This window comes from Eumetopias jubatus, unplaced genomic scaffold (genome assembly GCF_037043125.1).
Source record: "Eumetopias jubatus isolate StellerSeaLion01/CBP00866 unplaced genomic scaffold, mEumJub1_p1.0 scaffold_17, whole genome shotgun sequence".
Classification (NCBI taxonomy): Eukaryota; Metazoa; Chordata; class Mammalia; order Carnivora; family Otariidae; genus Eumetopias; species Eumetopias jubatus.
The window spans coordinates 17,963,379-17,988,722 of NW_028274823.1; the positions used below are offsets into that span (position 1 = coordinate 17,963,379).

A 25,344-nucleotide genomic window follows, 5' to 3' on the forward strand; every position below is an offset into this window, starting at 1 on the left:
CCTCTGGGCTGGTTGAGGGGTCCCTCTGCTAAGTTCTCACAGCAGGGACTTCTTACCCATTAGCCTCTCTTAAAGCAGGGACTTGGAAAGTGTGCAGAGTGAATGAAGAAGAAAATGTTTCTCAAGGACACAGAGCAGATGGATGAGGCCCAGGTCCTTAGTCTACAAATTCAGTGTTCATTCATTCACTCATTCCTTCTTCGAATTATTTACTTGAGTACCTTTAACAAACCAGGTACTCTGTCAAATGCTGGGCATCCAGTGGGGAAAAAGACAAGCCCTCCATTCTCAGGGAGTTTGAATTGTAGAAGGAAGGGATGGGAAATAAGACAGTACGAAAAATAATCTGAGAGTGACGACTGAGTGTTACATGGAAAATTAAAATAAGCTAATGTGATAGAGTTTGACCAGGTAGGTACTTTAGATTGGATAGATGAGGAAGGCCTCTCTAGAGAGCAAATGACCACACATACAAAAAAGTCAGCCTTGTGAGTGTCAGTGGGAAGAGTATTCCAAGGGTGGGCCAGCTTGTGCAAGGGCCCTTCAAGGGAGGTTAGAACAAAAGAAAGGTCAATATGATGGAACATAATGGGTGAACGGGAGCATGTTTGAGAGAAGGCTGGTAAAACAGGAAGAGCTAGTGTGGGTAGGGCCTCGCACACCATGATCAGGAGGTCCTATTTTAGCCAAGGAGAGTTGGGGTCCGTTGGAGAGTTTTAAATTGGGAGTGATGTTGTATAATTTATGTTTTTAAAGTTAGCCCAACCACCGTGTAGAGATGGTTGGAAGGGGTAGGGACAAGAGTAGAAGGGGAATGACCAGTTAGGAGGCTGTTGTGTTAGCCCAAGAGGTAATGTTGGCTTGAGCCAAAATGGTCATAGGGATGAAGGAGACAAGTAGATGGGCCCATATCGGAAGGTAGAATTATTTGGACTTGTTCATGTTTAGAAAGTAGAACTGATAGAAAGTGCTCATGGATTGGATATGGAAATAAGATGAAGAAAAGGGAACTCAAGGAAACTGGGTGGCTGGAAGTGTCCTGCACCATGAGGGGGGACAGGAGGCTGGAGAAGGCTTAGAACAGACGATCAGGATTTGTTAGGCCCTATGCATTTTTAGATCCCTACGACACATCTACAGGGAAGTGTCACTTAGCGGGTGGCTACACAAGACTGAAGTTTTGGGGAGACAGCTGGCTTGGGCATGCAGATGTGGGGATCATCAGCTTTAGGGGACATTTCACGTTATGGGTCTGGATGAGATTACCTGGAGAGAGAGAACATGTAGGGAGAAGATAGAGCGCAGCACAGAGCACTGGGTCCTCCAACGTCGGGAGATCCACAAAAGAGGAGGAGCTGGCCAGCAAAGAGACCAAGAAGGAATGGCAAAAGAGGTAGGCGGAAAACCAAGGCAGTGTGGGCCCCAGATGCCAAACGAAGGGAGGCGCACGTTGTCTTCCTTTTGTAACTCTGCTTTGCTGCTCCCTACTCAGCACCTTCCTAGATCCACCCCCAGGTCCTCCTGAACCCTATAAAGCTAACTCCCTGGCCCTCGGATCAGCTGTTTTCCACCGTGCCACTTCCACCCCGCTGACCAGCACCCCATAGCAGCTCCGCCCTGTCTCCTCGAGCATCTGGCACTAAATGACTCCGTGGCCCTTGCCAAGTCCTTGCCCCTCCGGTTCCCCTTTCCACCTTGGACAAATGAGGAGGCTGGAGGTGGCAATCTCTTGCTGACAGCCCTCCCCGTACCAACATGACTTCAGGCTCCACCTCTCCCTCCCCGCACCGAGGGCCCTCCAACACTGGGCTTTGCTTTGGCTCAGAGCTCAAGCTCTCTTCTTGGTAGGCCTTTCTTTCTCCACCCGCGCCCCGCCCCCAACCCCAGAGACAGTGGAGCCGTGGTCTCTGAAGACAATCCCAGTGATCCAGGAGGGGCTGCTTAGAGCTTAACTCATAGGTGGGGCACAGCTGAAGGCCATGAAAAGCCACTTGGAAAGAAACCCAGAGGAGTGTTAGGGGCACACAGAGGCCTTGGACCCAGGGTTGCCATGTGGGTTGTCCAAGATGTGTCCTGCCCAAGAATGTCCAGCCACAGGGGTGCTCTGCTCTCCAAAGTAGGGCACCCACAGGACTACATCTGTGTTTGCCCAGAGAGGGTGACCCCACTTTGGACTTGTCCCCTGCATTTTTTGTTCCTGACACTCGAATTCTCTGAGCTCGGTGCCTGGTTTCTTTAGGCCCACTGTCCGATGTCTCTGGACCTGTCATCCATTATCTACAAGCCATTTGTGTTATTTCAACACATTGCCCAATGCCTGGGCTGAACTCCTGACGTCTCTGGGTCTGCCCCACATTTCTTTAGGTTCGCTGTCTGGATTACTTAAGCCCATTGTGTCACATCTCTAGGCCTGCTGCCAGATTGCCCAAAGCCCCCGGGAACTTGGGCTGCTGCTGGAAATCAGGGCTACCTGGCACATGAACACTGCTCTATGGGGTTGCTGTCAGGCAGGGGACCGAATGCTCCCACCTCTGGCCTCCATGATGACCACGGGGATTAGGCCAAGGGCTCAGCCACACTTTGAAAGGAGTGCTTGTACGGTTTGTTTCCCTCCACGATATCGCCAAGGCCAAATCCCCCAGAGACAGATTCATGGACCCGTTTTGCTTCTTATTTTTATTTTTATTTATTTATTTTTGTTAATCCATATTTAATAAGAAGCCACGCGTGTAGCGGCCCGTGCTTCGGGCTGGGAGCTCAGCACTGGCAGGGCAAGCAGGCAAGGAATGGCCGGCAGCAGGGGTGGGAGCAGGCCAAGAAAAACCCCCAGGCCTCAGGCGGTGGCAGGACGGTTGCCCAGGCGGCCTGCTCACCAAAGCCTGGCCTCAGAGCGCCTGGGGACCGGCCTGGCCTGCCGCCGGCAGCGGCTGCTCGGACCCTTTGCAGAGAGCCAGGGAGACAAAACAGAGCCTGGTTTTAAAAGAGACACAAAGTGGTCTCTTCAAAGAGCCCTGCAGCAATCTGGGCTGGTGCAGACCCATGTTCTCAGGCAGGGAAGGGGCATCGAGGAGCATCACATACTGTATCCCTCCCGCGCACGAATGCTGGGCTCGGACAGAGTAATGAATAATGCAGCTTGCATCAGCGGCCCCCTTACCTGCCAGGCACTGGGCTGTGCGGAGGGTTTCGCACAGACCATGACGGCTCACGTGCTCAAGAATGCCACAGAGGAACTGCGATAGTCTCCATTTTACAGACGAGAAACCAAGGTTCGCACACCTACCAGAATCGCTAACGTGTTAAAAACGTATAATATTAGGCACCAGTGAGCAAGCAGAGCCACTGGAACTCTCGTCCATTGCAGTGGGCAGGCGAAGTGGTACTGCCACTGTGGAAGATCACTTGGCAGTTTCCCATAATGTTACACATACATGAGCCATAGGGCCCAGCAAGCTCGCACCTAGGCGTTCACCCAGGGGAAGTGAAACCTGCAGGTAAATGTTTACAGCAGTTTTATTCACAATCACCCAAAACTGGAAACAACTCAAATGTCCTTCAACTGAGGAACAGATAAACAACCTAGTTCTTCAATGCCACAGAATATTACTCAGCAATAAAAAGGAACGTACATACTATTCCTCCAGGAAAAACATGGATGAGTCTCAAATGCATTTTGCCAAGTGAAAGAAAACTGGAATCAAGTGGTCACACACTGTGTACTCCATTTGTGTGATATTCTCATGAAGAAAAAAACCACAGGGACAGAAAACAGATCCACAGCTGTAGGGGTGGGGGCTGGAGGGTAGCAGGGATTGAGTACAGAGGGGCACGGGTGAATTTGGAGGGCTCTGGAAATGTTCTTTACGTGGTTTCTTGATCGTGGTGGTGGTTCCACCATCGCATATGTTAGTGAAGATTGCAGAACTGTACACTAAAAGGGGTGAAGATTATTCCACGCAAATTAAACCTTATTTTTTTTTTAATGGAAAAACAAAACAGAACAGAGGTTGAAGGAGATCAAGTAGTTTTCCCAAAGGCAACCAGCCAGGAAGTGGCAAAGTCAAGCTTCAAACCCAGCTTTTTAACCACTGTGCTGGAGACCGTCTGATCCAAGCCTTATTCACCAAGAGACCCAGGTGCCTCGGGATATTTAGGGAATGGCAGCTTCTGGGGACTTGGCTTTCTTTCTTTTTTTTTTTTTAATTACTTGAAGGATAATCTCCAAATCATCTGTCTTTGAACCTCTCCTGCTGCAAAATGTTTTTGTCGTCTGAAAATCCTGTCACGCCTTACTGCTCTGGCCACTAACTCTGTTCACGCATGAGCAGTGTACAAAGACATGTGCCCGTAGTTGGGGGACCTGGTCTCCTTCCTTTATCTGTTACTATTTGCTGTGTCAACTTGGATATGTCATCACTCCTTCACCTCACGATAGAAGAGGAAATTGAGGCACTTGGAAATGAAGTCATTGATCAGGATCCCACAACTGAAAGGAGTCCAGCCAGGACTGAGCCCAGGCACCCCCATCTCAACTTGCCACTGCCATCCGCAGGGTAAGAATTGGTAGCTACGTGCCTTGTCCCTTATGTAAGCGGAGCACCTTCTATGGAGCTTTCCCCAAAGGGACTTCAGATGCCAAAATGGATTTTTGTCCAATCTGGAAGGGCCAGCAAAAGCCACGGAGGTCAGCTGTCCTCCTGTCGGACACCTGACCTTTCCACCATTCCACTGGGCGAGGGTGCGGGAGGACAGCGGCGAGGGGGTCATTTGGCACTGGGAGGGAGATGAGAGAGAGAGAGAAGCCACTTTTGTGGGAGGGTGAACAAGTGTCAGCGCTCGCTCTACTCAATCCGGGCGTTTCATTCCAGCTCATTGTTCCTCATTATCAGAGCTAACTATGTTCCGGCGAAGGGCGAACATGTTCCTAAATTTATGTCTCTGTGTGCGACCACGACAATGCGTGTTTTGTGTGCTTCTCCCTGAAAAACTCCTCTTGTGACACGGGCGACCCAGCTTGGACTTGGTCTTTCATGTGCATTACCCACTCCGACTGGCCCCTGCTGGCAGATTTTTCTTAAAGTCTAAAATGAGGGGCTAACCTTCTCTTCTCAGCTTTTTCTTCTCCGCTACCTATAATCTTGATTTGACTCACACAAAAGTGACTCAGTGGGAAACCCACTCAAGAAGGCTTTGACAGGGAACAATGGATAGGCACCTCTACAGAGGCCGGCCCGCCGCGTCGAGAGAGGGAAAATGGATTAAAGTTTAAAGATGTCATGTATGTTAACCGATCAGTATCGGTTTTATGTATTTTGTCAAAGAGACGGCAGTGAAGCCGGGCCTAGGAGGGCGAGGGGGTGCGAAGGAGGGAGAGGTGGCCCCCGTACACTTTGGCCAAAGGCCTCACCAGAGATAACGAGCCCAAGGAGCTGGAGTGTTTGAAAGATAATAATAACAATAATAAAGAAGAAAGGGCCGAGAGGAGATTGTCGCAGGATTGTTGTGTGTGTCAGCTTTGTCCTCCCACAATGGCCCAGGGCCAGGAGCCAGGCAGTCATCGGGGCAGCAGAGCGGCTCCTTCAGAAAGCGGACGCTGTTCATTCAGCCCTAACGGCTTTCTTCCAGGATAATGCTCCATGGGCTCCCCCGGAGCCAGCAGAAGCCCAAGGGAGTCATGGGTGAGGCGGGAGAGAGGCAACTGAAAGGAACGGCTCCCCGCTGGCTATCTCGATGGCCCGGCCCAGCACCGAGCACAGGAGCAAGAAGGCAGCACGCCGGCATGGGGCCTCGGCCCTGACCTCGCTTCTTATTCTGGGAGGAGGTTACCCACAATGCTCTGCTCCCCAGACAGGAAGTCCAGAGAACGGATTTGGCCTCTGGATCGTCTCTTCGACATCCCTGAAGGGAAGTGGAATTCCCCACTCTGATGTCTTTGGACCTCTAACTACTTTTCCTTTCACATGAACCTCCCTTTGTGAGAGTTGCCAGAATTTTTGCAAGTGGTGAACAGGTTGAAAATTGAGGATCTTTGAGTCTTCTCTCTGAAGCAGTCCAGACTCAGGCGGGACAAGCCCCACTTCCTTGGAGGAGGTGGTGCCCAGCAAAGAAGCCTTCGTAGGCTGGCTACTTCCCATTCGCGCTCGGGACTCAAAGGATGGCCAATAAGGGCGGCCATCTTGGCCGGGCCTGCAGTGTGGATGTCCTCTAACTGGGATACTTCAGAGATGAGCAAGGGGAAGGCATCGAGCTGGTTTGAGGCACTCCCATGGACTCCTACTGGCCCATGGTTTAAAGGTAGGAGGAGTACATTGAATCCAGCTCATCCTGGCCTAGGAGAGCTGATTGTTGCATTTCCAGTAATTTTGAAAGCCAGTTTTTTTGTTTTGTGTTGTTTCTCCACTTGAACAAGATGAATTTATTTTCTCACAGTTCTGGAGGCTGGAAATCCAAGATCAAGATACCAGCAGGGTTAGTGACCCCTGAGGCTTCTCCGCCTGCGCTCCTCACATGGTCATCCTTCCGAGTGCCTCGAGCTGGTTTTTAAAAACTATGTAAACTTACAACCGAATAAATTATATTAACAGCAAAGGTGATAAACATCCAAAACTCTTCACTTATTTTACTATTATCTACGCTTTTGAGGTCACGTATGTCTATTAGATCTATATGTTAGAAATACTGTACTAATGGCATGCTTATGAGCATCTCTCCCCAATTCTATATGCAATGGGGTCGCACTGATAGAAATTGGCTGTAGTCGAATATTGACACCATAGCAATTGGACAATGCTACAAGTCAGGGCTTTTCCCCCACAAAGTGCACTGGCTGGGGAATGGTCTGGCCTAATCCCTTGGTCACTGGACCAAGCCACTTTCCCTCTCAAACAAGGGAGAAGAGATGGGATGGCAACTTGCTTTGAAGATAAACAGTATAAAAGTATGAGAGCTTCTGAGTTTCCTGACCCCATATTCATGCAGACATTCACTCATCCTTTTCCCCTCTTTCTTTCTAGAAGAAAATATGGTGTTAGGAAAAAAATCATTTCCAACTCTAAGACAATATGAACAATCTGATCTAATGTCTGCCTTTAATCAGGATAATTCAAGACCAGAAAGTTGACCCTCCTGCTTGCTCAGAAATGGGGACCAGGAGGGACAAGTTCCTGGCTCTGGGACATCACACATCACCTCCCTTTGGGACTCACACAGCCTATCTCTCTGAAGCTGTGAGCCCTCCTGTGAGGTGTCTGCATTTGAATAGGAGTCTGAGAGGCTGACCACATTCGCAGTGGAGGAAGGTACATAATAAAAGATTCTCATGGGGGGATGTCAGGTGTTGGGAGTGTGCTGCAAATTTGAGTCATCTGATGGCCTTCCAAAAATACATCATTTAGGCAACTGCTTCTCCCTCCTAGAAGGCTACAGTTGGTCAAGTCTTTCTCTCTCCTGCCCCGACAGCAGAAATAATAGCTAATGTTCATGGAATAGACCCCCCAAGTGTCACACGCTGGCCCAAAGCTCTTTAGTCTCATCTGAGCCTCCCAGAAGTAGGCGCTGTCTTAGTCCCATTGTGCAGCCAAGAAAACCAAGGCTTAAAGAGGTTCCTTCCCTTGGCCACCCTGCCCTGTCAGGAAGCCCCAGCGAGGGCCCAGACCCAGGCTGGCTGGCATCAGAGTTCTTCCTAATCACGATGCTTGGTAGTTCCCAGGAAAGGGTCCTTTCTGACCCAACGGTCCCACCCTCCTGCCGCTACTACCCAGGTCTGGTCAGTGGAAAACAGGAAAACGGCAGGGAAGCGGGGTGAGGGACGAGACCAAGAAGGCCAGAAGTGGGGGGAAACTTAAGTGCGCAGGGGACATGGCTATTACCCATCTGCCTTTACTGGGCATTCCCCCGGCCCTCGCGGCCTAGGAGCTTATGAGGGCATACACTCTCTTAGGGGAGGCTCACTCAGTCCAGTTCCAGAATTGTCCCTCTTCTTCTGATACACTGGGCCAGATACCCGCATCAAATTCTTTCAGATCTTTTCTTTTTTTAAAGATGTATTTATTTATTTGAGAGAGAGCAAGAGCGAGCACAAGTGGGAGGGGCAAAAGGAAAGAGAATCACAGACAGACTCCGTGCTGAGCACGCAGCCTGACACCGGGCTCAATCTCAGGACCCCTCAAGATCATGACCTGAGCTGAAATCAAGAGTCGGACACTTAACCAACGGCGCCACCCAGGTGCCCCAAATTCTTTCAGATCTTAAGGGGAAGAGGCATGAGCCTGAGACCCTGGGCACCGGGAGCTGTCCAGCGCTCTGTGGTCACACCTACCCCCACTCCCTACCCACCCCAAAACGGGAGAGCATCACCAGGCAGACCACCACACCACAGTGGGGATCTAGCACACCTATCTTTTCCTAAGGGCTTCACCGTCTCCGAGACACTTTCAAAGTCAGTTTCTCATTTGCTCTTTGTGATTGTGTGAGGCCAACATGTGTAAGGAGGATGCCTTTTGCAGCAAGGAAAAGTTAATTCAAATGCCTCTGGGGTTTGGCCCGGGCCACTCAGCCCAGCTGGGTACAAAGCCTAATCTCTGGACTCACAGTCCAGTGCTCATTTTGCTGCAAGAGCGACATGCAACCTTCCCGCCCTGCCCCATCCCCCAGGAGGCCTAGTTTCTAAGCAGCAGATGATATCAATTGGTCCCTGGAAATGTGTCAACCACTGAGACCAGAAGGCGAGTGCCAAGGAGAGAGAAATACTTGAAATTCCTGTTAAGGAACAATGCTGGGTTTGACCTGGATAACACCAGGGAATAAGGAGAAAATAATCATGTCAGACATTACATAATCCGGGAAGACACAGATTGAAGCTGGAGCTGGGAGGAAGGCCATGGGCGAGATTTCAAAGGGGGCACCTTTCCCCGTGGGAGGAAGAGGGGAGTGGGGAGGGCGCTGACACCCACGGACGCAGCTGTTGCCACCCACCGGGCGCGGGGCAGTATTAGGGCAGACCCTTGCATGACAGCCCCACGGCCTGGGGGTCATGACCCACGGTCTGCGGACGGGGGAGCTGAGGCACTGAGCACTTCATCCTCCCGAAGCAGTGCTGAGATGCACCGGCTCTTCCTCCAATGGGGAGCAGGCTGAGTGGGGCAGGGTGGCGTTCGAGGGTGAAAACTCGGAGAGCCGAAAAGTGGAAAACAACCCCAAAGCCCGTTAACTGGTGGATGGAGGGGGAAATGCGGGAAGGCATGCCCTGGAAAGCATGCCCTGGAAGCCTCAAGAGGACAAAACTTCAGATACACACTGCGTGACAGGGACGGGCCTCAGAAACAGCACGCTAAGCCTCACATTCTCCACGGGATGACCTAGCCCCGAGGGCGAGAAAACTGGTTCTTGGGGGGGGGGGGGGAAATTCAGATTAACAATGGTTTGTTCAACCCATCTCCAAAGTTCAACTCTCCCCGACAACATCGTCTTCCTTAGTATCAAATTCTGTCTTTGGGGAGACTTTTCATGACCTTGACTTCTTCCCCTTGGGGAACGTGTGGATGACACTGGAGAGGGGACGACTCCCCTGTGTGAAGTGGGAGAAGTCGGACACCAAAGGCCGGCCAGTGTAGGATTCCATGGCTGTGACATGTGAAGGTGCATCGAGAGAGAGCGAGCGAGCGCGCATGCGCGCGAGAGCAAGCGACGGGTGGTTGCCTGCGGCTGGGCGTGGGAACAGGGAGCGACTGCACGGGGAAAAGACGGACCTTTGTGGGGTGATGAAAATGTTCTAAAATTGAATTGTGGTCATGGTTGCACAACTCTGTAAATTTCCTCAAAGTCACTGAATTGTACACTTAAAGCAAGTGAGTTCCCGGGTACTTAAATGATGTTTCAGTGGAGCTATTTTTATAAGGAGGAAGAGCACAGGCTTGGGGATGTGAGAGGCCTGGCTCAGGTTCCAGCTCCCCCCACTCTCCCGGCCCCCGGCGCTCGGGTCCCTCCCGGCCTCGGTGTGCTCAGCTGCGAAATGGAACCGCGGCCAGAACTTTGGGAGGCCTCCCGCATGGTGACCTGAGGCTCTGGAGGAGCCGGCTTCCAGCAATACACTTGAGAGACACAGAATCCCTGCTCCCCTTTCTGACCTGGGGTGAATAGAACACCTCCTGGAGCAGCCTTCTGTGACCCTGTGACCCTCCCGAGTTACGAGTTACCGTTACCACCTGGCCTGTGCCTGGGTTTGGTGCCCCGCAGCACTTACTGAATCTCAAGTGGCCCTTTTGTTTCCTGGCTCACTGTCTGCCTCCACACCCTCCCCTGGAATGTTCGCTCCGGGCGGGCGGGCGGCAGGAACCAAATCCACACCATCCCGCTTAGAAGGGCACCCTGCCCTGGCACAAAAATGGATGTAAACCTGTTAGCTGTGGTTATTATCACCAGGGCTTGAATGCCCAATGAACACAGGCACATGAACTACCTTTGTTCATCCCCCAAATGACACATTTCTGGAGACTTCTTTCTCTCAGAAAGACTTCTCTATCAGGTGTGTGAAAGGGTGAAGGATTCTGGAAAAATTTTGCTTTAATTATATTGATTCACTGGCCCTGCGTGCCTGCTGGAGTGATTCTTATTGTGGGGGTCACGGGGGCTCCTGAGACGACTGAGAACACATGCAGGGGCTTGTCCCTATTCAAGCACATACCTTGGCTTTGGGGTGACGGCTGTTAGGGCTTACTGGAATCTCAGTGGGGACCACCACTGAAATAGGCCATGATTCTCTGATGCCCCATGTGAAATGAACGCTCGGAAAGCACGGAGCCTGTGCGCCTTCACCTCTCCCTCCTCCACCCCCCAAACTAACACCATCGGAAAGCTCCAGGCTTAATGGAGAACCTCAGACCAGGGAGTGATGGGGAATCTTCAAGAAACTGCAAACAGACCAGCTTGAGACAGGAGCCAGGAAGATGGAGGCAGGAAGACATCACTCGACATCTGTTCTGGAATAGTCCCTTGTGAAATTAGAAGCTGGGCGGGGCACGCATAGAGCAAGCAGCAAAGAAAAACAAACAAACAAACAAACAGACTTGGCTCCCTGCCCCCGAGCCAGGGGCGCCACCTACCTGGAGCTCGTGTGAAGATGAGGGCACAGCCCAGGGTGGGGGGCCGGCAAGCCTGAGAGCAGGGCTTTGGGGGTTGCACGCCGAGGCTGTGGGAGCAACAGGCTTCTACGGGTGGTTTTCCAGAGAGAGAGAGAGAGAGAGAGAGAGAGAGAGAGCGAGAAAATGTGTGTGTGTGTGTGTGTGTGTGTGTGTGTGTGTGCCCGAGAGAAAGAGAGAAGAGAGAAAGATCAGCTCTCTACTATAAACCAGAACATACTTACCCATCCGCTCTGAAAACAGGGTGTCCGCCGACCAGGGGCCCAGGAAACCAGCTCCTATTCTCCGAATATTGCGGCCCTTAAAGAATAAAAACAAGGAGGGAGAGGCCCAGGGAATGAGCTAATTACACCCAGCAAGTGACAAATCACTTGGAAAACATAAATACGTTTTCAAGGACACTCCTCCACTAACGAAGCTAAAGTGTTTTTCTTTCAAACCCCAGCAAGAAAATCCAAGGGATGAAACAAACTTCGCTTATTTTAGTTTCTACTCAATTACCTGTTAATGGAAAAAATCTGGCACCGACCCTAATGAGGCGGGCATGAGCTCACCGGCGCGGGGTCGGTGCTGTCAGGGAAGGCTGCAACAAGCCGGGCATTTATCTGCCTCTCTATAACCCTTTTTAAACTCGCTGTCAGGGAGCCCACGCTGAGCAGGCCCAAGAGGAAGGACTTGGAACCTGCTCCAGGCCTCGGAGGCCCTCTGGGAAAAGGAAAATTGTTGTTGGCAAGTCTGCCTGGCTCCAGAAATTGATCCAGTGCCCCCCACTTGTCCAAGCAGCATCAGACAGAGCTAAGAATTTTGTTATAATTAAATAGAGTGCTGATTGGTTGCTGGAGGTGGTCTTGAAACTGGTGTTTAAAAGCAGAGAACAACGGTTACTATTCATAGGAAAAGCCCAGAGTCTTAAAAATCCATCTGTTTCATTCCCAAATTTAGGCCAAAAAAATGCTCACTTGCTGTCTTTAAAAATACCACCTGCTTTGCGATGTTGTATAATGTGCCATTATATAAGGTGGACGGGGGCCGAGGAGAGGGCAGCGTGCGAGGATGTGGCAGGGTGGACCCAGCCCCTTTCTCACAACAGAGGCGGTCTGCAGAGGCCAGGCCTTCTCCTTCCAAGGCCAAGCCCTCCTCCTCAGAGGCCCCACATAGGCCTTGAGAAGAGAGAGAGAGAGAGGGAGAGAGAGAGACTGACTTAACCAGCTTCACCTCCACAAGCTGCACTCAGGAGCCCCCCAAAGCTGGGGCCGGGCAATTACAGACATCTATCCTCCACCCACCTGGCCTCCAGGGTCCCACATCCGGGGGCTGCACCCAGGCCTGGTTGGCGCCGTGATCTCACGCCACTGCTCACCACAGCTGTGGTACCAGGTGAGGTCATGGCCCCTGGAACCAAGGGAGGAGAAGCCTCCAGGCCCCCTCAGCCCTGCTGGCAGGATCCCTTAGTCACCCTCCTGCCACACACCACCCTAACCCCAGGACACAGGACACAAGGGTCCCCGTGGGACAGCCCTGTTTCTCCCAAGTGGGCAGATGTCCCAGTCCAGCCTAGTCCTAACAGCTTTTCCCTAACCTCACAGAAGTGTCAGGGCTCAGTTTCTCCTGAAGATTCTCATTCAACAGGTTAAGTGAAGAGAATCGGCTCTGTCATCACAGGCCAAATTTGAGCCACTTTTCAGCTGACCGATGCTGGACACATTACTTAACTCCTTCCCATGACAATGGAAATAGGGAAACTTCCATCCGAGTGCTCGGGTGCAGCACAAATAAAACAGTACATGTTGTGCTAGATGCCTGGGAGCCTCGTATGGTGCCTGGCACGTTGGAGGTGCCCACCTACAGCTGGCCGCCCCGTACTCGGCTCCTCCATCACAGGGGGGTCACAAACCTGGACACTGACCCAAGATTGGGAACAAACCTCGGGGCTGGCAGCAGGATAACAGTTCCCCACATCGAAGCCAGCCAGTAGAGAATTCAAGGCAGCAGGTAGTTACTAGAAAGATCCTGGTCTAGACCGGGAGGAATCATGGCATCTAGCCTGGATCCTGCCAGCATCCAGCTGTATGGCTTCAGGCATAAAGACATTCTTGGGGCCCCTTCTCTAGGCTTCACTTTCCTGGGTCTGGTCCTTCTTCTAGCCCTTAGAGACAAAGCAGTCTGACTCTATTTAGAGCAGCTGTTCTTGCCTACAAAGCCCTCCTGGAATTCCTATCCAGAAGGATAGAACTTACATGCCTACACACCTACCTCTTGGGAATTCTGATGCCCCAGGGAGGATGGGGGCTAAACAAGGAACCCTCCGCACCCTGACATCAAAAGTAGGCTCTAATTTCACTAACATGACCATGATTTTCCATTTACACACCCCCGGCCCCCCCCTCAATCCTTGCACCCTGAAAAGCAAGTATAGATACCAGAGTGGTTTCTAGGAGGGTATTCTCTGAAAAGCTATTAATAGGAATTTAATGTGTCTTATAATTTATCCTTAGAGGCCATTCCAGAAGTCCTACCCCATCCACTCTCTTCACTGTGAATTTCCTTCCATACTTGATCTCATAAGGCTAACAGGAATCTCGGTGAGGAGGTAAGTCTTAAGTTGCAACCACCACTACCTTTAGAATCCAGAGGAAGTTAGCCCTGCTTAACCTCAATTCTTCCTAATTCCATAAATCAAGTGAATAGGGGGCATTAAAATTTTTTTTTCAAAAGGCTTGTTTCATGACTTTTAGCCATGGTGACTCCGTCCTCAGGCCCCATGCTATAGACCACATGGTAACCATAGCTACAGTCTTTTATCACCTGCTCCATGCAAGACACACAACCAAGAGGCCCTTTGGCCCCTCGATCATCCAATATCATTTCAGTGCAATGGAGAATATATCATCTATGAGAAAAGTCCAGAGGAATCCTGAGGGCATTGCATGAGAACTACCCTTCTATGGGATGAAAGACACAATTTAGCCATTCTACTATTGACAGACAATTAGGTTGTATCCAGCTTTTGGCCATTATGGATGAAGCTGCTACGGTCATCTACCAAAGTTAAACATATGCTATTTGGATATTCTTTTTTGTCAATTACCTAATCCCAGTTTTTTTGCTTTGTGTTTGCTCACTTTCAAGTGATTAAGCTTTCTTGTGATTTGTTAGGAATTTGTTATACTTCTGGATATTAGTCCTTTGACAGATAAATGTGTTGCAAATATATCTAGACTGTGGCTTGCCTCTTTCCCCTTGAAATGAATTCCTAAGAAACACTCTCAACAACCAAAGACTAGAAAAGGATTTTCTTAATTTGATATCATGTATCTACAAAACCTTACAGCTTGCTACTATACTTAATGGTGAAACAGGGAATGTGTTTTCTTGAGTTCAGAAGAAAGACAAGGAATCCTGATATCACCACTCTTATTTAACATTCTATTGGAGGCTCTTGCCAGCACAATTAAAAAAAAAAAAAAAAAGCAAGGGAGAGAGTACACGGATAGGAAAGGGAAAAATAAAGTTGAATAAAGTTGACAGTATTTGCAGATAATATAATTGTGTGAATAGAAAAATCTAAAAGAAGCTATAGCCAATCTGCTAGAATTTATATGTTAATTTAGCAAGGCTGTTGAATAAAAAGGTCAATATACAAAAGTCAAACATAATTCTACATACTAGCAAGAATCAATTAGAACACAGAAATTGAAAAATACTACTTATGGTAATTTCAAAAAACGTCAAATATCTAGGAGAAAATTTAATGAAAGACATGCAGAACCTCTATACAGAGAACTGTGAAACATTTGTTATGGGCTGAATTGCATCCCTCCCTACCCCTAAAGAGGTAATTAAAGTAAAAGGAGGTCTTATGGGTGTGCACTGTTATTGTTATGGCAGACCTAGCAAACTAATATAATACTGTTGAGTGAAATTAAGTAATGCACAAATAAATGAAAGGATAGACCATGTTCATGGATCAGAAGACCCAATATTGTTAAGATGTCAGTTCTCCCCAAATTATTACAACAGATTCATCACAATCATAATAAAAAGTCTAGCAGTCTGTGTGTTGGTGTATGTGTGTATGGAAATTCACAAGCCAATACTAAAATTTATATGGCAATGCAAAGGGCCAGGAAGTCATAATAATGATGGAAAACAAAACTGAAGGACTTAAATGCTACATAGCGAGACTTATTACAACGACACAGTAATTAAAACAGTGTGGTATTGTTACCAAGGTAGAAAAAGATTGGTGGCATAGTGTCAAGAAACAGATCCACAATCATACATCATTTGGCTTATACTAGGTCAACCAGATGTACATATAGAAAAAAATGAACTTTGACTCCAGCCTCATATCATACGCCAAAATCAATTGCAGGAGTATGACAGACCTCAGTGTGAAAGGTAAAACAATAAAGCCTCTAAAAGAAAAGAGAGGAGAATATGTTCATAAATTTGGAGTGACAAAATATTTTTTTAAAGATTCCATTTATTTGAGGGAGAGAGAGTGTGTGTACATGAGCAGGGAGGTTGGGGGGGGGGAGCAGAGGGAGAAGCAGGCTCCTTGCTGAGCAGGGAGCCTGACACAGGGCTAAGTCCCAGGACCCTGAGCTCATGACCTGAGCCGAAAGCAGATGCTTAACCAACTGAGCCAGCCAGGGGCCCCTGGAGTGATAAAATATTACTTAAGTGGGATTTAAATGCACTAACCATAAAATGAAAGGTTGACAAGGTAGGCCTGATTAAAATGGAAAACTTCTGCTCATCAAAAGACATCCTTAAAGAAAGTTTCATTTAGTCATTAACAATATTTATTCAGCACTTACCAGGTATCAGACTCAATTCCGTGGATAGAGTGGGAAGTGAAGAGACACCATCTCTACCTTCCAGAAGCTTAACTTCTAGAGCAGGAGTTGGAAGACTTTTTCTATGAAAAGCAAAATAGTAAATACTTCAGGGCTTAGAGGCCACAAACCATCTCTGTGGCAAGTAATTCTTCGTCTCCTTTTGGTCCTTCTCCCCCTTCTTTTGCAACTCTTGAAAAAATGTAAAATTGTCCCTCACAGCTCTTCAAAAACAGGTCACAGGCCTACTTTGGCCTGTAGGCGATAATTTGGCAATCCCTGGTCCAGAGAGAAAGTAAGAATGACAACAGGCAGAGAAACAAATAGGCAGATAATTTCATATATGTGTGTGTGACATATGTAGGGAAGTGTTCCAAGGACAATAACAGGGCGTTCTGATAAAGAAAAAAAGGGACAGTACGGAAGCCATGAGTTAGATCCTGGGTGCCTCTCAACATTTCTCTGCCTCCTCTGTAGTTAGGTTGACCTCACAACCGAGTTCTACTCAATAGACTATGGGCAGAAGCGATGTTCATCACATACATGTCTACTAAATGTGCTGGCGATCTTCCTTTCTCTCCCTCTTCCACGGGGGCTGGGAGATGTCTCTGAAACGGCTGACAAGTAAACCTTTACTGTGTTAAGCTATTGATATTTTAGGGTTTGTTTGTTATTATAGCATAGTCTAGCCCAATTCGACTAATTCAGGAGATTTCACGGAAGCTAAAATATAAGGGGCAAAGCAACAGCTCCTGATTTTTTTGGTTTTTCTACTGAGTTTCATTTTATGTTTTTAAAATGTTGGCCTTGATCCCACTAAATTGATTTCCTAACTTATCAATGGCTTGCAACCCACAATCTCAGAAACATCTATATGATATTATAATACATACGCTTCTAATTTTCTTCCAATTCTAGGACTCTATGTATTTTATTTTTTTTATTTTTTATTTTTTAAATTTTATTTATTTAATTGACAGAGAGAGAGAGAGACAGCAAGAGAGGGAACACAAGCAGGGGGAGTGGGAGAGGGAGAAGCAGGCTTCCCGCCGAGCAGGGAGCCCGATGCGGGGCTCGATCCCAGGACCCTGGGATCATGACCTGAGCCGAAGGCAGTCGCTTAACCAACTGAGCCACCCAGGCGCCCCAGGACCCTATGTATTTTAGCACGCCGTCCAAAACAGCTCACTCCATGTAATTATCAACTGTCTTTATTGTTATTATATGCACAGAAACCAGAATGAGAAAAAAAACAGAAACAAAAAAACTCCTGCACACAGACAGGGAGAGAAAACACCTGGCGGTCTCATTTTGCAAAAGTCTTTTACAAGGTCCATGAATCAAATGAGCTCCACCCTCTGTCTCTCTCCAGCTACCCAGATGGTCTATGTCTTCACAAGGAGCAGGAAGGCACGGTATTCAGCGACGCAGGCCCCTGAGCCAGGCTGCTGGGATTCAGATCCTCGACTCACTGTTTCCCAGGTTTGTGCCTTGAGGAAGCCACTTAACCTCCCTGGCCTCACTCTCTACATTTGTAAAATGAACATAAACGCAATCTCTATCCCATGAGGATTAAATGAGAAACACAGGTGGAGTTTCTAGCACATCTTCTCATCCCTATCCTTGTATAAGGCCACTTTCTAGATGAGCAGTTTGTCCAGGCCTTGGGAATGTTGGTGGTCCCTTTCCTTACGGATTCTGTCCTATAAGACAGTACAGGACTCAGCTCAGAGGGAAAACGGACACCAAGCTTACTTTACCCAGACTTGTGTGCCAGAGCCTAGAACAGTACCTGGTGCAAATGGGCGCTCAAGGATTAGCTGTTGAATGAACCAATGAAATCAGTGGGCTTACTCACAGCTCAATCAAGTGTACTCACTTGAGTACCCTTAAAAAAATTCCCAAAGTCCAGAGTCAGAATTTGCCAGTGCTGCCCATCAGACCCAGGCCAGGATTCAGGCAGGCCTCTGCCATCGCCACACGCCTGGGAATGCTGGACCAGATCTGAAAAGGGAGATGAAGAAGCCAACGACAGATGGGAGTCCTTTAGAAAGTCAAATCCATGGCCCTGTGTCTTGGTGATTCCCAGTCCTGGCTTCCGGCACTTGCCTTGAGCTACCACTCACAGGAGACTTCTTGGCTATTCCTTTGTTTCTTTCCAAAGGGCTTTAATTAAAAACACATTTCCATACCACAAAAAGCACTCCAGCTACAGCTGTGGCTCCCCAAAGGGCAGAAGCTATTTTCACGGAGCCATCAAGTTTCAGGTGAGATAATCATGGGTGAGTCACAGCACCCTGGGGTCCCTCAACACTATGACAAAGATGTGTCTTCCACATCTAGGTGTCTCATTCTCTAGCCTGGGCTTGAAGAGCAAGAATCCCGAAGAGAAATAAGGAAAAGAAATAGCTAGCACTGGCCTTCTACTTTTACAATAATACTAACCACTCTGATTTACTATTCCAGGCACTCTGCATTCCAGCCTCATAAGATTCTGTGAAAACGAGTACTGTTGTCACCACTTGTTCCCTGAAGAAACAGAGGCTCCGAGAGCTGGCGGAATTAATTGCCCAAGGATGCACAGTGTGGGAGTCGGACGCTGGAGTCTCCAAGCTCGGATTCTCTCCACTGCTCCTTGGTTTGTCCTCTTCAAATCCCAGATCCGGATGAAAGGCCTCCTGACCCTACCTGCGCCCACATCATCAGCATAAAAAGTGAGCCTTCTATCATCTGAAATGGAAAACCACTTTCTACAGGGGTCTGTCCAAAACCACCACCGACAGCAGTACGACAGCTCATTCTCGAGGGCTCTGTGCTAAGACTCTGCTGTCTCTCAGAGGTAGCCAATGCTTCTGTAGTGGCCTGAATGGTGTCCCTCCCCCCCCCCCAAAATGTCCATGTCCGAATCCTAGGACCTGTGTTGTTTTCTATGGTAAAAGATTTAATTAAGCTAAGAATCTAGAAAGAAGTGGCTCATCCAGGATTATCCATGTGGGCCCTAAATACAGCACAGGTATCCCTCTAAGGGGAGAGACAGGAAGTTTCCAGACAGACACACGGGAGGCAGTGATGTGAAGATGGAGGCAGAGATTTGAGTGATGTGGTTACAGGCCCAGGAACACGCAGGGTGGTAGGCAGCCACAAGAAACTGGAAGGGACTCCAGAACCTCCAACGGGAGCATGCCCAGCCGACACCTGGATTCCAGACTTCTGGCCTCCAGAGCTGTGAGAGCTATTGCTTGAGGTCCCCACGTTTATGTTAATTTGTTACCACAGGAAGCCATGCACGCTCCTAACAGGCAGCCTTGTTTGGCCAGTCCCATCAGAGGTCAGGGGTGATGTGGCTCAGAGATTGAGAGTTATGAGCGCCTACATGTGGTCTCAGGGTCTCTTAGTAACAACAAATCCACAGATGGATGAAATTAGAAGATGCTCCGATTGAAAATAAACTCTTGAGGTCGGAAGGAACCAAACAGCTCGAGAGAGTGTATTGAAGGAAGGGGACTTGGCCTGGCGTCTGGGAGACTGGAAGCTGAACTTCCGAGAAAGACAGGCTTGGGGGAAAGGAAGTCCCATGTCAGGGTGGGAAGAGCCCCAGAGTATTGCTCGAATGTGGTAAGGCATAAACTTGCGGCTTGGTGACCCATATTTTGAATTTTAAAATGTGATCTTTGCTCAGGCTGGCTGATGACAGAGGGACCGTCCCCACTCCCACCCAGGTTTTTTTGCTTTTTGTTTTGCCTTTGTAACAAGGGCACTGAGCTACCTTCCAGCATGGCTGAAAGGATTAGGCACGATGGACACCTTGGAAGTTCAAGAACACAAAATTTGGAAGCTCTCTGGCAAGTCACCATTCCTTTGGTTCTCAAAATACACAGAGTGAGTTGGCTAATGTCACTTATTCCTTCCTTCAGCAAATATGCATCCAGTACCCTCTACGTGCCAGGCACTGAACCAGGTCCTTAGTAGAGAGCAAGGAACTTAAAATCCACATTCTGACCTCTTGGGAGAGTTCTCTAGGGCAGCGGTTCTCGACGGGGCATGATTTCGTCCCCTGGGGGATATGTGGCAATATCTGAAGACATTTCTGGACGTCATATGGTGCTGGGGGTGCCACGGCATCTAGGGAGGAGGCCATCTGACAACGCATAGGACAGTCCCCCTCAACAAAAGATCTCAATATTTTGCTAGGTGGCACTCTTAGTGGTCTAACTCGGGCCACATCCGCTCACACGACGGTGGGTGAGGGAAAACCAAGAAGCTGGAAGAGCGCCATAGGAGGGAGACATCACTCACTACTGTCGACGCTCAGACCTGAAAGGTGAGGGGGCAGTTATCCAGGCAGGAAGTGGGGCTGCAGGAGCAGAACAGAACCTTCCAGAAGAGGGGAAAGTGTGTGGGTGAGCATGCAGGGCAGAGGAGGTGGGGCAAGCAAGGCCACCCTTCAGAAGGACTGTCCCATCACTCTGGGAGAAGGACCATTTTAATGATACCAGGAGGCATAACTCAGTGTTAAGAGCACCGGTTTGGGGTCAGATCTGAATTTAAATCCCATCCTACTAGCTGTGCAGCCTTGGACAAGACACAGACTCAGAGTTTCTAAACCCAGTTTTAGAAAATAAAGCGTGTTGGGGGCGGGTAATAATATGGACCTCAGGTGGGGCTGTTAGCATTAAAGGACAAAAGGCACATAAATGCCTTGGCCCGCGGCCACCAAGAACAGATACCGTTCTAATTTGTGTTTTCCAAAGGTCACTCTGGGCCCAGTGTACAAAATAAAATGGGGAAGGACAACCAGAATCACTCCTCTCTGGGAATACAAAAGCAAACAAAAACAAAATACTGCGATTTTTACAGAACAAAAACTAGTTTGAGCAAAGCACAGCTTCCAAGGAGCTTCAAAGTCCTTGATGACAACCCTGTGTAGCCTTAAGTAACAACAACACGAACAGCTTCCAGGCCCATCGAAATTGTGTCCTTTGGAGGTACAGTTGTCCTAGAAAAGTGGAACCTAACACAGGTTTCCCCCGCTATCCGAATGTAGAGCGTTCATAGGGAATCTTTTGTAAGCAGAAATCCAGGCGTAAAGTGAAGAAGAATTGCCGTGAATTTATATGGAAAATTTTTGAGCATTCCCAGACCCCAAAATAACCTCCTTTAAGCCTTGTGTGATATCTTAGGATATCAGACATCCTGCTTACGGATGCACAAAATAAATCGAGGTAAGCACAGACTCGCAGGGACCCAGTTCAGACTTCTGCCAGCTGGACGCCGAGATGCTGAGTGAGGCTCCTGGGGCCACCGCCGCCGGCCCAGGGCACGCTGCCTCTGTACCCGCTCGCTGCAAGACACATACTCAAAATGCTATTTTCGCTTTTCACCTTTTTCTGGTAAAAGCAAAAATCCTCTTCGGATTTCTTTCAGGTCGCGAAAACAGGGGCTAACATAGGTCCTTCGTCAAAGCAAAGGGACATTACCCGACCTTTCGGATAGCTGGGGCATTTCCGTGCACCCATCCATCCTAATCAGCCTGAGAAATGATCGCAGTGGAAACCTCAGGAAGATCTTTACTGTGGCCCCTGGTTGGTGGTGGTGATGATGAACTTGCACCCTTGCCAGGGTACAGCCACAGAACTTTGAGTCCCACACACAGCAAGATTTCCTCCATACAAGCCGCTAAGTGATTCGCCTTGATCCGATTTTCTACATACCTTCTTACTCAACATCCGCTCGCGGTCAGAGAAAGGTTTTCAGTCCGACACCCTGGCACCTCTCCCTGCGGGCGACTCTTAGAAAGAAGTCAGAATCCTTCCACATCAGTGGTCCTTCAATGGGAACAATGTGGTGTCTTAAATCCATTCCTGGGGAACTAGGTGTCCTTAACCAGAATTCAGTCCTTTCTAAAGCTGGATACTGTGAGCGAAGGCCAACTAACATCTACGAGATGATTGTTTTATAGTCAGAAGTGGGACAGGGACTCTCTCACTGTGCTCTGCTTTCAGAAACGAACTAACTCGGTACACAGGTGTGCCCAACAGGCGTCGAGAATGAGAGAAAGAAAAAAACACACAGAAACCACCCACGAAAAGAGTGCAAGACCACTTTTGGATATCCAAGTCCCAACCCACCGCCCATACCAACCCTGTGGTCTGGTCTTAAGTTCCAGCTCCGGAGGACGGTCCTCTCGCAAGGAGGCGGGTACGGCTTCCCCCAAGGCAGAAAATCCAAATCACAGAAACAAGTGACCAGCCTTGATCTGCACATACTAAGTTGCTTTTATTAATCCAGAACGGCATGCTACAGATACTGTACAGCATGAACATTTATTCATTACAAAAATGGCTTCCAAACCATTAAAAATGAAATTGGAATAAGAGCATAAAACGGAACAGTAACATCACAACTGTTAGGAAACATTCAAAGTATTCACAAAAAATGTTATAGTTAGCATTTTAATAAACCAGAGAAAAATTGGAGACAGTTTTACAATCGCTTCATGTCAACTACAATGGCACTGAATGAACAGGTTTCAGCTTTATACAGCATTTTGCAACATCAACATGCCTAGGTTTTTTTTTTTTATTTGTAAAGTTTGCCACCTCCTTGTATGTCATACGTGTACATAAAAGCGGCAGCTGGTTTTTCCTTTAAGAGTAATCTAATATACAGAATTTTTGGCCCCTAAGGGTTTATACCTCTTCATTTAAAATGCTTTCTGGACAATCTGCTACCAAACACATCTTGTTATAGGTGACATTAAAACTACATACAAATCTACCTATGTAACATCACAGCAAAACATGATGAACAAAAATTACAGCATCAAAAAGAGGGAGAAAGCTAAAGTCACTGAGAATTTTGGCACATAAAGTTTTGCACACAGTCAGGCCGTGTCCTAAGGGTACAGAGCTGCCGACTCTGAGTTCGAAGGGGAAACAGGGTGGTTCCCGCTGCTGCTTACACGGCGTCACTAAAATTCCCTCGCTAATTTTCAAGTCTTGGTTTACATAATGGCTTTTAAAGCAACTTTTGTTAATGCTACTGATCCTTTAATGCAACTAGTAATGTCCATTTGGCGGCATCTGGGTTTCATACAGCCAAAAAAAAAAAAAAGTCAAAAAGAGAAACAAAAAAATATATATACACATTTTATATATAAACTTAAAAACCTTGTACAAATGAGTTGTTATATATAAGATGCTTATGCTAAGGGAAAAAAAACTTTATACAGTTTCAAGAAAAAGGAAAACATATCTTAAAAGGGACAACGTACAGGTTCGACGAGCAATCTCTAAAGCAATAAATACTACTGGTCCAACAGCGTTGTGATTCCATTAATTGTTGAGTAGAACCCCCCCCCAAAAAAGAACAACACCATGGAACAAGGTATATTAACACATTTAACCCTTTGTTTCTGTACATTTAAACAATAACAAGTAACATCACAATTAAAGTTGTTTCACACAGAGAAAAAAAAAAGGAATATGGCACTGCATTCGTTGTGCCCTTATGGTTTAAAAACCAGATGTAAAATGATTGGTTCGCAAGCTCGTATTTAATACAAATAATACAGAACCAACTCCTTCTGGAGGGCTGCTTCAAAATTGCTTCTTTTTTTTTCCTTTTTGTTTTTTAATCAGTCTTTTAAAACTAAGCTATCCGAACTACATAACAGTTATGTATATATATATATTTTTTAAACGCTACAAAGACTTTAAACAGCTGTTGATAAAAATTTTGGTAGAATCATGAGGTTCTTCTCTCATCTACATATTTAAAAGGAGAAATTGAAATAAGAATGGGTCAAATATTGACCAATGAACTCCATAAACATCAACTAATGTAGCCACGTGGCACAAAATTAAAAGAGTACAAAACAAAACCTTTCCAAGGGGGTGGGGGTGGGGGGGTACAAAGAAAAGCGAAGAAAACCGCAACACTACGCAAACCAAAGTGGGGGTGGCTGACGAAGCTAAAGCTATTCTAAAGACTTGGTCACGAGGGACAGCGGCTGGGGCTGGGTCCCGGCCAGAGAGCTGTGGGAATGTAAGGAAGATGTCGACGGCTGTGCGAGAGAGGACGAGGGCATGACGGGCGGCTGCAAAGCGGCGGGAGGCAGGTCCAGGGCCCCGTTGGGACAGAGGGCGGGGGCCTTGCCGGGGGCGGCCTCGGCAAGCAGGAGGGCGGGCGGCGGAGGCATCATGGACAGGTGGGCCAGGGGGTCGGGCTTCAGGGTCAGCGAGAGAGGCTGGGTCTGCTCAGTCTGTGACTTGGCGTCTTGGGGGGGGGAGCCTAGCAGGTTGGGGGAGGGAGGAGGCGAGTCTAGTAAGCTTCCATCTGAAGAGGGTGGACTGAGGCAGCTGCCTTCACCTTGTATGTAGCGAACGCACTTTTTTTTTCTCCTAGAAACAGGGGGAGAGAGTTATCTGTGAATAAAGGGCAGAGATGCCGAGGGAGAGAGTTACCTACTGCTCAGAGGCGCGCTGAAGTCCCCTCTGCCCCCAGAGCCCGCACGCCCCGTGGCCAGGGGGCCGCGCTCACTTGGCTGTGCCCCCCCGCCCCATCTAAGGCTGCCGGGCCGAACCACGGCGTGGGAGTTGAGGCCCAGCCCCCTACCTACCTGCTCCCCCCGCCCAACCCGGCCCCGCTACACGCCCGCGACCCCAGTCCAGCCCCGGTACCAGGGAGCCAACTGCAGGAGGCAGCGCCTGTTTGCCGCAAAGTGGCTGCGTCCACGCCGAGATCAACTGCGAAGTGTGTTCTCTTTCGGCTTAGACACTCCCTGGCTTGCCCATCACATCTCCCCTGCATTCCCGCCGCTAGCACCCTACTCCCAGTGGCATGCGTGCGTGCGTGCGTGTGTGCGTGCGTGTGTGTGTGTGTGTGTGTGTGTGTAAGAGAAAGGGAGCTCCTTCCCCAGGCGCCGCCTGTCCGTATGAAATTCTCAAAATGCTGACTGTTGAGCCCACCCACAGAGCTGAAGGCAGTGCTAACAAGGGGCTTAGAGGTTTTCACACCCACACCGCCGCCGCCGCGGCCGCCACCACCAACGCCACCGCCGCCGCGACCGCCACCACCACCGCCACCACCGCCACCGCCACCACCGCCACCACCGCCACCACCACCGCCACCACCACCACCGCCAGGCTGCCGGCGCCCAGAGAGCTTTCGGGCTTTGTCTGTTAAGAACCACACCAAATCAAGAGAGGTCAGAATCAGGTGAGAAGGGGAGGGGATAAGGGGGGAAACAAAAATAAAACAAAAGAAATTTAAAAACAAAACAAAAACAAAAAATAAAACGAAAACAAAAACAAAAAAAAACCACCAAAAACAGGTAGAAGAGGATAAACAAAGGTGGGGGAGGGGGA

The 25,344-nt window shown here is 48.6% G+C and overlaps 1 protein-coding gene across 21 annotated transcripts in view; it reads right to left on the reverse strand.

Annotated features, from left to right (window-relative positions):
* Positions 1-22,233: 22,233 nt before the first annotated feature.
* The window catches only part of TCF7L2 (transcription factor 7 like 2), a 196,184-nt gene continuing 193,073 nt past the window's right edge, over positions 22,234-25,344 (reverse strand). For 11 of the 21 annotated variants that reach the window (XM_088020201.1, XM_088020203.1, XM_088020200.1 and 8 more), the window contains one exon: positions 22,234-24,378. In XM_088020201.1, the coding sequence (XP_087876327.1) occupies positions 23,955-24,378 (424 nt within the window). In that variant the 3' untranslated portion in view covers positions 22,234-23,954. The remainder of the gene's footprint in view (positions 24,379-25,344) is intronic. The other 10 variants (XM_088020209.1, XM_088020214.1, XM_088020208.1 and 7 more) reach the window with 1 other exon arrangement.